This window comes from Hemiscyllium ocellatum, chromosome 39 (assembly GCF_020745735.1).
Source record: "Hemiscyllium ocellatum isolate sHemOce1 chromosome 39, sHemOce1.pat.X.cur, whole genome shotgun sequence".
Classification (NCBI taxonomy): Eukaryota; Metazoa; Chordata; class Chondrichthyes; order Orectolobiformes; family Hemiscylliidae; genus Hemiscyllium; species Hemiscyllium ocellatum.
In genome coordinates this window covers 22,336,425-22,350,561 of record NC_083439.1, presented here as the reverse complement: position 1 = coordinate 22,350,561, position 14,137 = coordinate 22,336,425, and the positions used below count along the sequence as shown (strand labels likewise).

At 37.5% G+C, this 14,137-nt stretch overlaps 1 protein-coding gene across 5 annotated transcripts in view; it reads left to right on the top strand.

The window, feature by feature from the left end:
- tcf12 (transcription factor 12) overlaps positions 1–14,137 on the top strand; it is a 332,010-nt gene that overhangs the window by 233,718 nt on the left and 84,155 nt on the right. For 4 of the 5 annotated variants that reach the window (XM_060853127.1, XM_060853126.1, XM_060853131.1 and 1 more), the window contains 2 exons: positions 4,844–4,985; positions 5,226–5,290. The exons of the other annotated variant lie outside the window; for it this stretch is intronic. In XM_060853127.1, coding sequence (XP_060709110.1) covers positions 4,844–4,985; positions 5,226–5,290 — 207 coding nt within the window. The remainder of the gene's footprint in view (positions 1–4,843; positions 4,986–5,225; positions 5,291–14,137) is intronic. 5 annotated transcript variants of the gene reach the window in all.

Sequence of the window (14,137 nt, the reverse complement as noted above, 5' to 3'; positions counted from 1 at the left end):
ACCTAAAAGCTAAAAAGCTTTGGATAAATTGAAGTGTAGTTACTTTGCAGTTGCAATGTTTGGATATGTGTGAATTGAGCTGAACTGGTTGAGAGAAAACTCAATTCCAGGATGAAAGTCTGATTTCATATTTTCTAGTTGTTCCCGTTCTATTCAAATATGAGTAGTGTGTTCAGGAACAACAATGACTATAATTGGAAATGCAACTGGAAGGACCAAACCTATTCTACCCAATTAGAAGCAATTTGTTAAAAGAATTACGTAAAATTTGGGAGAAGTACCAATGAATATAGTTTTGATGGTCAGGCTTAAGAAAGAGTACTTTTTTTTCTCATTAAGAGGCTTGGCTTGAGGCTGTTTGAGTAGCTTCAAGTTGCAGCAAATGATTATCAATGATTGGAAGGATTGACGGCACTCAGTTCAATAGCTGTAGTTTGTATCTTGTTTCCCTTTGCATTTAGTGAACTGAAGCAATCATGAAGAATTGCAAACAAAAGTGAGAATCATGTATGATTCTGCAACTATTACAATTTTTAATGCTTACTTTCTAAAGGAGTTAATTTCTGGTAACTATATCAGAATGCTGATCACAGAAATGGAAGCTGATCTGCAGAGTAAATTCCTACTTCTCAGTTTTCAGAAATCTAACGTGATTAGCAAAGGTCAAGTCAGTTAAACTTAAGTTGTCAGCTTAGTTTTTCTGGTTTGCATCCAAAACGTTGGATTGGGCTTCACTAAAAATATTTGACAAAGTTGTTGGTAACTATTTAGGAATGTAAAAAACTGCTGGGAGCAAATTTAATCTTGGTTATGATTCTGACATCTGATTGTCAATTCTGTTGTGATATTTTTTCAAGAAATCAAATGTTTGACAAGCTGTTCTTTTGGTCAGTGAGATGTTTTAAGTTTGCTTTCTTTGTCAACTATCTTCCTTGTTTGCTTGATTGTTAAGTATTATGAGATAAATGACAGTGAAGTTCTTTGTACTCTTCATAGCCTTTAAGACTGTTAAATATCAAACTTTCAATTGCATGAAATAGTTGAGTGTTGTTTATAATGGTGAAATCCTTTTCTGTTACGTGTATGTTGTCAAAATATTGAAACCATCTTGATGCTACCATTTTACCTGTTATTTCTCATTCAAGAAAATACTTGGTCTATTTTAATTTGAGTGAAGTTTTAAAAAAAGGCATAAGTATAATTTGTATTTCTTCCTGAGAGTTAGAAAGACCTGATCTAATGTTGGAGATTTAAGAGTAAAACAAAATAAGAAACAGACAAACAAGGCCGTTGAATCCCTTAAATTTGCAGTGCCATTTAGTGGAGTAATCGTTGATTTTCTACCTGACCATTTTGCTGTATTATTCCTGTGTATATTATTTTCTGTAAGACTATTTTCTCTCTGTCTTGAATATATTCAGCAACATGAATTTTCAAGATCCACAACAGTTAAATGAAGAAATTTCACCTAATTCTGCTCCTAAATGCTAACCCTTTAATTTGAGACTGTGGACTCTCTGGCTGTAGACTTCTCAAATAGGGCAACATGCTCCCATGCTATCTGTCAAACACATTTATAAATCCATTCCATCAACTTTGATTCTTCTAAATTTTTGTGACTATAGGTCTAAATAGCCTCCTCTGTTAATTATTCCTGAGTGCACACATAGACAATAGCCTTATTTCTTATAGGATAGTCCTGTCAACCCAGAAATTGGCCTCATCAACCAAAGACAAGCATTTGCTCCTTTGGGTGCTCTCGATATTCAGTCTTAAACCTTACTAGGAATTAAAATATTACATAGTGTTATTTTCCTTTGCTTTCTGGGCCTGCATGTTAACTTAGTCTGGTCGTGTACAGTGACACCCAGGTTACTTTGATTACTAATGGTTTCTGCTCTTTCTCCTGCTTTATTCTGATTTTTAAAAGAAAAGTTCTTTGCAAAATGGACGACTTCACATATTGTTATCATTTGCAATGTACCTATGTGGGACCTCAATTGTTTACTGTTTATTAGCGATCTGAGTTATGGGATAGAAAGTCACTCATTCATATTTGCTGATGATGCAAAGATAGGTGGTATTGGATTGTGGTGGAGGAGGACACATATAAAGATGATTAAAATCCCATGAATACATATAGCACATGATCAGAAAGGATACAACAATACCATCCTTTCTCCTTAGAATACAAGGATATCGAAATCATTGTCCTGCTTACACCACACCTAAGTAGTGCTTTAGGAAAGGTATGTTACCCTTGAGAGATGTCGGTGTTGAGTTGCCAGAAAGATAGATGGACTGTGACTGTTAAGTTACGATAGAGTCCATAAATTCAGGGTGTATTGCCTGGAATTTAGAAAGCCTGGGGTTGATTTCATGAAACCTTTCAAGGTATTGAGGGAAATTGAGAGGGTAAGTGAAGAGAAGCTATTTCTATTGGTTGAAAGTGTAGGGTGCCTAGTTTGAAAAATAGCCTGATTTTGCAGGAGTAAAATTAGGAATTGCTGCACATGCTAAGTGAGGTAGCAGTTTGAAACTTGCTTCTGCAAAAAGCAATTGATGCTATATAAATTATAAATTTTAAATCTGAGGTCAATAGATTTTTGTTACTGAGAAAAAATTGTAGGGCATGTGGAGTTAAGTTCCAGATCAGCTATGATCTATCTCATTGGTGGACTGGGCTGGAGGGTCGAAATAGCCTTCTCTGTTTATTGTTCCTGAGTGCACACAGCTTTGTATATGCAGAGCAACTTAGATACGTTTCAATTGATCCTGTCATATGGAAAATGAGAGTCCCTGAGGCCCAAACACTGATTATTGTGGCATGTTGCTAATTGCAGCTTACCCAAAATTGAACCATGCATTTCTACTGTCTGTCAACCAATCTTCAGTTGAGACTGATTGTTTCCAATTGGATGAGTCTGTGTAACAGCTTCTTGTGTGCAAAATTCAGATATTTTTGAAATTTCAAATCCATTACATCTGCTTCCACCATTTTCACCCTAATCGCACCCTCAAAAACCCAAAGAAATTTATCAAACGACATTTCCCTTTCATTAATCTATGTTGCCTCTGCCTAATCACATTATAATTTTCTAATTGTCTTGTAACCATGTTTCTAATATTAAATTCAGTGTTTTCCTCATAGATGACATCAGGCTAATTGGCCTATATTTCCCTGTTTTCCCACTTTCTGTTCTTTGTTGAGTTGCAACATTACCTTTGCTACCTTCTAATCTTTGGGAATTCTGGCATCATAGTGATGACCTTCCAGAATTACTGTTTCTGTAACTACCTCTTTATGACTTTAGGATACAGGCCATCAGTTTCAGAGGATTTGTCATATTAATTTATCAAGTATTTTTTCTCATTAGCAATAATGATTAAGCACTTAGTTCATCACTATTTTTGAATTGATTTGTTTAGGTCTACCTTGAAGACACTTGGAAAATATTTGTTTAATTACCTAGTGTCCAAAGTAATTTCTCCTGTTTTTGTCTCTGAGGAAACCATATTTACTTTAGCTAACCTCTATATATCTACTTAGAATACCTTGCAGTCTGTTTTAGTTGTTTTGTTAATTTAGTCTTATAAACTATTTTAATTTGTCAGCTTATCGTTTGCTAGTTTTTAAACCTCCTCCAACCCTCACTTACTCCTGTTTGTATCAGCATTTTAAACCTCTAGTTTTCAACTAGCATTGTCTTTTTTAGCCTTGGTCAGACACTTCTCCAACACTAATTCTTTAAGGGAATGTACATTTGTTTCAGACAATTAGTTAATTCCTTAAATCTTTGCCATTCTAGATAATCAGTGTATCTTTTAATCCAGTTTTTCAATTTTCCTTAGCTAACTCACCCCCTCATGCCTAAATCCACTTAAGAACCTTGTTGTGTTAACTAAATCACACTCAAGCTCAGTATAAAGTCTCTTGTATGATCATAATTCCTTAAATGCTACTTTACTAAAAAGCTATGAATCAAATTATTTCTATTGCACAATATTGATTGAAAATAATGTGTTTCCTTTTGGTTCTTTGATGTGCCAGTTGAGAAACCTATTTTTGTATGCATTCTATAACTTATTCTCCACATTACTGCAAATTTGGTCTGTTGAGTCAATATGAAAATTAAACTCCCCTATGATCACTGTAGCACCTTTTGTTGCATGCACAGTGAATACTACCGTGATAATGCTGATTGTGAATGTCCTACGTGAAATTGTTTTGGGATTAATTTGTGTCCTGCAGCACTGATACACCATGCAGTGCTGATGTTAAGCAGCTCAATTGCTTTTCTGTTCTCTAAAATATATCTTCCAATTAGTTCAGTTGCTCCACCATCTTTCCCACCCTTTTGCATTCGTAATGAACAGACCACAGTGTAAAGCAGCATAGAAATAGTGTTCAAAATACAGTTCAGCTTAATTTTCTGTTTCAGTACATTTTTCCAGTGTCTGCTGCTTTGATTTATACTGGTTGACGAATAACTGTTTGGTCGTGTGGCTTTCCGAGTACCTTACAGTACCGTAATTTAATTCACTATTTAACTCTGTATCAGCTTGCTGATTGCAAAAAAAATCTGCCAGTTTTGCAAAGTATATGATGCAGTTCAGTTCTAGTTCTATTAAGTGCTTTGAACATGCTTGAGTAATTATTATGTGAACAAATATATTCAAGTAAAAAAACTGTCAACATATTTATTAGGCAGTTCTGTTAATGTTTAGTGTAGCCTAATTTGAGCTCTCTCTGTGTCAATTAAGGGTCAATATTAAGCAGATACTGCTGTATAATTTGACTTATTTTATCCAGGGTTGTTATTTGGTGTTTTTATTTTTATAGAACTATCCACCACATTCAGTTTCACCTACAGACATCAACCCCAGTCTTCCCCCAATGTCTAGCTTCCATCGAGGGAGTACCAGCTCCCCTTATGTTGCAGCCTCTCACACACCACCAGTCAATGGATCAGAAAATCTTTTGGGTATGTTACAAGAAGCATTGATTTCCACGACCAAGTGGAAAGTAGTAATCAGCTAGTTTATAACAATTATGTTGCTTACCTCGCAACTACAAAATTACCGTCTTGTTCTTAATATTAATCCATAACTTTCATATCGCGCAGTAAATATGCGGATGCACGGAACAATAATATTCAAGTGCAGAAAAATGCTGAACGTGTGAATAATCGAAGTGTTTTATGCTTCAATTATATTGTGTATAGGGAACAGAGGAAATGCAGCTGGGGGTTCACAGACAGGTGATGCACTTGGAAAAGCTTTGGCATCTGTGAGTACTGAATCAAACCTTTTAGCATCTTTTAAAAACTTACATTTACCCCAAATAGTTTAAAAGAAAAAAACATTGTGAAGAAGCATAATTTCATTGAGAACTAAAAAAAGACCTCACGTCTTTGTTTTTTTAACCAAAATGCTGACCTCAGGGGCAGTGCTTTATCAACGTTGATATATGCTAATTTAACCCTTTGAGAACAGCAGTAATATTTCTGCACAAAAATCAGATCATTTCAGAAATTGAAGTGAACACATTCGGAACTTGAATAGAAAGTGCGCATGTTTTGAAAGCTGCAAGGGGCATTCAGTACTCAAAGGGTTAACTAACATTTCTAGTATGATTTTCTCAGATTGTATTTTTATAATTTCCTAATTTGAGTTATCTTTCAAATTTATTCAGTATTTTAACTTGTTAAGAAATGGCACTTGCCAGAAGGCTGTAAACACGTTTGCAGTGAAACTTGGCATAACATGACCTGTCCTGTGTAAAAGTGGTAACTTTTCAAAGTTTTGATGTATCAGATGAAGTAAAAATACATTCTGATACTTGAGCTATGATACAGTACTTAAATGTTCTGAAATGTTGAGTTTTACATCATCTGAAATAATAGTTATTGCAGTTCAGATTAAGGAAGTATCAGGTGACCGTTTTGAAGTTATAAAATTCTTCTGTTGTCTGGGAGACCTTACCTTTTCATTACTTCCAAAGGTTTGAATGTCTACCCCAGAAAGAATAGGTGTGGCATTTTTAAAGTTATATTAGAAACCAGAGACCAAACAAAATTGGGTATTAAAATATATTTTGTTTAAATATTATTTTTGAAAGAAAGTTCAAGTATGTAAGCTTTGCAGTACTAACTTAGCAATGCTTTTAGTGTTGTACTAGGTATTTATAATTGTCATGAACATTTTCAAAGATTGCAGGTTATTAAATGTTAATGAATACAGTTGATTGAATATGCTGGCAGTGCTGCACAACCTGACATTGGCTAAATCAGCATCGATGCAGGAGTTATAGTTTGTATTTATAGTGTTACTACATTTGAAATAGCATTTCATTTTTAAAAAATATAATTTCAAGTTCACAAAAGTTTCAAATACTGGCTAATTAAAATTTAATTCTAGTTGTTTCCTGTGAAAACAGGTGATTAGATTACTTACTTTACGTGTGGAAACAGGCCCTTTTGGCCCAACAAATCCACACCGACCCACTGAAGCGTGACCCACTGAAGCGCAACCCACCCATACCCCCATATTTACCCCTTACCTAACACTATGGGCAATTTAGCATGACCAATTCACCTGACCCGCACATCTTTGGACTGTGGGAGGAAACCAGAGTACCCGGAGGAAACCCACACAGACACGGGGAGAACGTGCAAACTCCACACAGTCAGTCGCCTGAGGCTGGAATTGAACCCGGGTCTCTGGTGCTGTGAGGCAGCAGTGCTAACCACTGTGCCACTGTGCCGCCCACCATAATGGTACCTTGTAAACTTACTCAGTTTTCAAAGTAAGAAACATTGTGCAAGCATTTTGGGGTTTCCACTACTAAAGTTTTTAAAGAATGACAGCACATGACTGTATACCTTGTTGTTTAGCACTTTAGTGCTAAAGAATTCTGATCTATGAATCAAAGTTGGATGTTGACAGATCAGTGTTTTCACGCATTTCTTCTAAATTGTTGATTTTTCTTTTGCTGATTTTTTTTGTCTTTCTTCAAATCTTCCGTCGGGCGGCGCAGTGGCTCATTGGTTAGCACAGCTGCCTTGCAGTGCCAGGGACTGGGTTTGATTCCAATCTTGGGCGTGGAGTTGGCACATTCTCCCCACGTGTGCGTGGATTTCTGCCAGGTGCTCTGGTTTACTTCCACAGTCCAAAGATGTGCAAGTTAAGTGCATTGGCCATGCTAAATTGCCCATAGTGTTCAGGGATGTGTAGGTCAGTGCACTAGCCATGAGAAATGCAGGGTTACAGGTTTAGGGTAGGGGGTGGGTCTTGGTGGAAAGCTGTTCAGAGGGTCTGTGTGGACTTTTGGGCCAGATGGCCTGTTTCCAAACTGTAGGGATACTTCTATGATAAAGGTATGGATTGCTTGTTAAGAGCATTGACTTCTTTCTTACCTTCTCCAGTTACATAAGATCCTTGATACTCAGTCTTGATATGCTCTTTGACAGCTGCAACTGAAGACCAGTATACAATTTTCTACCAAATATTTAGTTATGAAAATTTAGAGGATAATTATGCTTTGAGATTGTCTCTTAAGTACAAGATAAAATGGCGTAGCAAATAGAATTATGTGATCTGTTTCAACAATCGTAGGTAAAAGCAAAGTGCAAAGACTGATGGAAATCTAAAAAACAAAATGAATATCTAAAACTGACACCTGTTAGGAAAGCCTTTACCCAACTCAAGCCAGGCAAGTTCATCACCACAGCCTGCTAGTAGGGCTTCTGCAAAACCTTGTCTGGGTCCATGGTATTTATGCTTCAGGGACTTTGTCATCCCAGCAGTACCTACGAGTCTTTTGGCACTGCTCAGACTGAAGACTTGCTGGCTAGATATTGGAGACACTGTCTTAGTGGTATTATTGCTGGACTACTAATTCAGAATCCAAGATAATAATCTGGGAACCTGGGTGTGAATCCCATCATGGCAGATGGTGGAATTTGAATCATATAAAAATCTGGGGTTAAGGGTCTCATGATGGCCGTCAAACCATTGTTAGAAAAATGCATCGAGCTCACTGATGTCCTTTAGCGAAGGAAACAGCCATCCCTACCTGATCTGTCCCACAACAATGTGATTGACTTTTTAACTGTGTTCTGGCCAATTAGGGTTGGGCAGTAAATGTGCTGATGTCAACATCCTGTGAATGAATTTTTTTTAAAAGTTGGCTGGCAACTCTCAGAAATGAGACCTCTTCCCAGACCAGGATGAAAATTTTGCCCTGAACAGTTAATAGTCCTCAGGTGCTACAGGGAATCCCTGTTGTAGGAGCGTAACCCCTCGTCTGGGAACAAAGACTCAGGAGGCAGAGAGAATTCAGGCACATGGCTGACTTTTATTAAACTATAACCAGTAAATCCAGGGAGAGGGCCAAACGACCTTCCCCAAATCTGGCTTCGATGTGTGTACCCAGTCATTTTCTTAATCTAAGCTCAGATTGGAAGAGAGATCATTGACACGCTCTGATTTTTAAAGTGAAAAACAGTATATTTATACATTGTGTGTTTTAATGATCTCATACAACTTGGTTACTGTGCCTTCCTGCTTTCTCGATACAATCATCCCTGTGAAACACCTGATCAATGATGGACAGTCCTGTGGACAGCCCTCTGTTTTCGTGATGCCTAACAGTCATTGTAATCTCTAGGCCCTGGGATCTTTCTATGTTGCATTGCAACGTTACTGACTATTCTCCTTTGGTCATGTTGCTGACTTCCTTATCTCTAAGAACTGCTTGAATTCTGTTGTTTATTGTATTCCATTTCCTATCTTTATCAAATTCTATTATTTCTCTTATATAAAAATATTAGTCACAATATTAATTTTATTGTAAAGTATTATAATTATTTTTCTTAGCACTCTTTAGCTAATGAGACAAGATATGCCAGGCATCTCTTTAACGTTTTCCCTTAGTGCTTTTACCATAAAGTTTTATAAGGTGCTTATACGTAAGATGATGCCTTGTGTGTGCCAACATTGTGCACTGCACTCCTATACATGAGCGCATATAACATGAAAAATCAAATCTGACCTTTAGCACAACTCAAAACTCAGGACTTAGTTTTAAACTGCTACTGATACACGGTGGCACAGTGGTTAGCACTGCTGCCTCACAGTGCCAGAGACCCGGGTTCAATTCCCGCCTCAGGCAACTGTCTGTGTGGAGTTTGCACATTCTTCCCATGTCTGCGTGGGTTTCCTCCGGGTGATTAGATTGCTTAGATTAGATTGCTTACAGTGTGGAAACAGGCCCTTCGGCCCAACAAGTCCACACCGACCTGCCGAAGCGCGGCCCATCCATGCCCCTACATTTACCCCTTACTCAACACTAAGGGCAATTTAGCATGGCCAATTCACCTGACCCGCACATCTTTGTGACTGTGGGAGGAAACTGGAGTGCCCGGAGGAAACCCACGCAGACATGGGGAGAACATGCAAACTCCACACAATCAGTCGCCTGAGGCGGGAATTGAACCCGGGTCTCTGGTGCTGTGAGGCAGCAGTGCTAACCACTGTGCCACCGTGCTCTGGTTTCCTCCCACAGTGCAGGTTAGGTGACTTGGCTGTGCTAAATTTCCAGTAGTGTTAAGTGAAGGGGTAAATGTAGGAGAATGGGTCTGGGTGGGTTGCTCTTTGGAGGCTCGGTGTGGACTTGTTGGGCTGAAGGACCTGTTTCCACACTGTAAGTAATCTAATCTAATCTAATCAAATTGCATTGAAATCTGTCTCTGTGATTATTTGACGAATCTTTAACTAAAGCTTATTGCTTAATATTATAAATAATTTCAAGAAAACAGCCAATTTCTATGAGACAATTTTAGCTGCTGTTTTTATGGCTGAACACATCCTTTCTTTGATGAGACTGGAATTAATTAATTCTAGTTTAATGATCCTTCAAAGTTATTTTATGAGTCATAATTCCATCGTTTCATCTGTGTTTGTTGCAAATCTTCAAACGGTTCATCCTTGAATATTTCCTTATTAAGGCTATCTCATTGCGTGCTGTTCAGATAGTGCTCCCCTTTTCCTTGGAATACCCCTTCTCAAAGGCACTATTGTTTCACTTAAATGCTGAAGCTGGCTTTTTAAATCAGTTGGTCAACCATTTTGTGTCTAAATGCTGAAGCAAGCTTTTTATTATCAGCTAGTCAACCATTTTGTGTCTCTTATAAACAAGCAGCTCCAACTCCTGCAATACGGATGCAGGTTTGCCCTCAATATTTCAGTTACGGGTGTGGGACCATTTGTCATTTTCTTACATCAGTGAAATCATATACAGCAGAAAGAATGTGCATTGCAAATGTAAATCTTAACCAGACCCAGACATGAATGCTTTGCAAATGAAGCAGGGTGCATCTTCCTGAAGTTATTGCCTGAATAAGTTAGCTGGTTTGAGAACTGTATAAATGGACAGAAGGAGGAAAGACCAGGGCGTAAAAAGTATGTTTTCAAGTATGTTGTCACAGTTATGTGACTGTGCCATCCTGTGTTGGTTGACAAGAATAGCCAGGTTATTCCTTAAATTATTTGTCATTGTTGACTTTGGCATTCCATCTATTAGTATCTATCACACTCTGCAGTGTACAGATCTTTTTGTTTTAGTCGTCTGTTTTCTTGAATTTGTGCAATTGCTTCAACTTTAGTTTTAGAATGCCATCGTTTTCTGAGGAAGAAAATACCTGTTTTAAACATGAGCAAAATATGTTTTCATATCTAGTATCAAATGATTTTCTATCAAATGTAATGGCATGTCCAGGTGTTACCAGATTGCATTCGGTTTCAGATTTAGTGACCTAATTTTGGAGTTTTTTTTAAAAACAGAGGTTGCATAATTAAGTTTGTAAATTAAGGTCATTTGATGAGGGAAGCTTTATGAAAATAATTGAAACATGCTATATATGTTGGAAGCTTTTCGTGTTGCTTTGAACACAATAAATGCTACCTTGCCCAACTTTATGCTAAGTATCGAAATTGAGGATTTAGCAAGCTGTGCATTGAAGAGTCTGAAACACTGTCAAAAGGAAGAGAAATTCAACAATTGCTGATATGTCAACAATGGTTGATATGCCTGCTGTTGTTTTAAAAAATGTATAGTTTGCAAAATTGCAGTTGTGCTTCTTGATACCACATGTTTTTTTTCCAAATTACCATTGTGTGATTTGTGGTTCACATTGGTTATCTGTTCATAGTGCAGATTTTTATTATTCAAGCTGGCCTCCTTGAATGTTTAATTGCATTTTTTAATTCATTCATGGAATGTGGGCATCATTGGCTAGGCTGACCCTTAGCCAAGGAAGACAAGTTCAGTTTTTTTGTTCTTAATTTTTTTAGGTGGCATAGTTACGATGAGAATAAAAGACATTGTCTGGGAAGGTATTAGGTTATGTGTTGCTGGTTAAAGCACAGCAGGTTAGGCAGCATCCAAGGAACAGGAAATTTGACGTTTCGGGCCAGAGCCCTTCATCAGGATTTTCCTGATGAAGGGCTTTGGCCCGAAACGTCGAATTTCCTGTTCCTTGGATGCTGCCTAACCTGCTGTGCTTTAACCAGCAACACATTTTCAGCTCTGATCTCCAGCATCTGCAGACCTCACTTTTTACTCGAAGGTATTAGGTTATGTAAACCGTGTGTTTAATTTACACTTGAATCTATGATTAGAAATGTGTACATAGAGGCAAGTGAAAGCTTGAGTTGTTTATCATTAAAATAACAAAATTACATTTCGACAGCATTGTCTGATTTCTGGACTTTCTAATATTTTTACTTTGCAATTATATGTCAGAAAGTTCTGGTATAATGAACAATTTTAGCATGATTATTGTAAAGTTTATAATCAAGCTGAAGATTGTATAATCTGACTTTTGAATGTCATAAACCTAGCTGAAGGTCATGTAGACATATCATATTCTAATATAGTTTATGTTTTCGATGGTATTCTGTGACAACTTAACAGATGCCATGAATCTGAAAGCAGCCTATATTTACCTGCTTGGAGCTAATAGGTGCCAAACATGTGTAAGTACTTAAGGATGTAACCATCTTCCATATGCCGTTAGTCTGTGTACTGTTACCTGCTACTTATGGTCCTGGATGGAGCAGTTGCCAAAGCAAGCCATGATGCATTGGATAGAATCCTTTCTGGAGTGTATGTATAAAATGTGGTAAGTCTCTTTATGGACATGCTGAATTTCCTTAGCATCCTGAGGACATAGATGCGTTGTTCTGCTTTCTTGAACGTAGCGTCAACGTGAGTGGATCAGTACAGATTGTTGGTAATCATCACTCCTGAGAACTTGAAGCTGTCAACCAAGTCCACGACAGTACCATTGGTGTAAACGGGGCATGCCCTCCACCTTGCTTCCTGAAGTCAATGACCAGTCTTCATTTGATAACTGAGGGAGAGATTGTTATCTTTACACCATGCTGCTAAGCACTCCTGTATTCTGTCTCATCATTGTTTGAGATCCGGCTTACAAAGCTGGTGGCATCAGAAAACTTGCTCATCCCAGAGGGTGGTTAAGAGTCAACTCCATTGCTGTGGATCTGGAGTCACATGTATACCAGACCGGGTAAGGATGGCAGTTTCCTTCCCTAAATGGCTTTCATGAATCAGGTGGGTTTGTCCAAAAATTGACAATGGATTCATGGACATCGTGACACTCTTGATTTCAGATTTGCGTTGAAATGAGATTCCACTGTCTTCCATGGCAGAGTTAGAACTCAGGCCCCAGAGCATTGCCAGGGTCTCTGGATTTTCATTACATCAATAATAGCTCTAGGCCATCGCCTCCTCAAATACAATTGGCATTCTTAGAGTCTAAATGTGCACCAGGTATTTGGATACACAAAATTTAAACTTAGACTTTAAAAGTGGGCATGGATTTAGATATTTCAAGAAAATCAGATATTTCCTTACTTATCAGATCAGGGTAAAATATTGGTGATGTAAGAAACCAGCATGCTGCAGGTGTGGCAGCATCTGTGGAGAGAGACACAGTTAACATTTCGAATATGGAATCACTTCTTCAGAGTGTGAAATGTTAACTCTCTTTCTTTCTCCAAATGCTGCCAAACCTGCTGTGGTTCTGCTACATTCTCTCTGTTTATTGCCTTAATTTTGTTAATTGTATCATTAGATCAAGCATTCTGCTGAATGCTGAATTAAGTATTGCTGGTAGGCACATTGGCCAAATGTCAATGTATTTGATATTATCCTCAAGAAAGGATTTTGGGGTTGAGTTATAATTAAAGTACTGCATTAAAACTAGGTAAATTTACACAATTTTAAAAGAAAGGCCAGAAACTTATGTTGGTCCAGAGTTTAGAATTCAAATCCATAAAAATCAGAAGACTCTGTTTCTGTTAGAAGTAGCCTGAAATAAAGCATTGCTGCAACAAATATAGTTTGGTATGTATTTTTTCTTTGATTTTAAAGGAGATCATTAAGAGTGAGCTAAGTAGGTTTGACTTTTTTAAAGTATTACTCTGTGTAATGGTGAAGGCAGTTAACTGATGAGTAAGTCTACGGCCTCACACAAAACACTTCATAATAGTTGAGGGCTGATGTTAAGATTCAGTTCAGATCACCATGGAGTTTTCCTATTACACCCTTGGTTTACATTATCTGTAATTGGATAATGGCAGCATGGACTCACTTCTGAACTCAAAGCTTGTGGCAGTAAGGAACACAACTGTTGGTGATCCATTGATGAGACAGAATTTCATAGAGTTAAGCATCATCAAAATTAGTCCTGTTTCTTGTCTAAATGCCTTATGTCAAAACCTCACTATCCACCTTTTTTAATTTCTCTATCTGCTCACTCAAGTTGAACAGTGTACTGTTTGACCTATTGATATGAACAGTACACTTTCATTGTGGCAGATTTGCTGGAGTTTGCAACCAGTGCATCCATCTGTTGCTGAAAGACTTACTTGTGCATTGATAGTTCAAAGTTAAACCATTCAAAAATCCTCTTTCTTTGACTTCTGGTATACTTTGGAGCAAGTGCAACTCAGTTCTTTACTACATCCTCACCACTTGGTATTTTTCATTTTAGACTAAGCTTTGAGCTATCTCCATCTGGTCTAATGGGTCTCCATTCATCAACTTTTA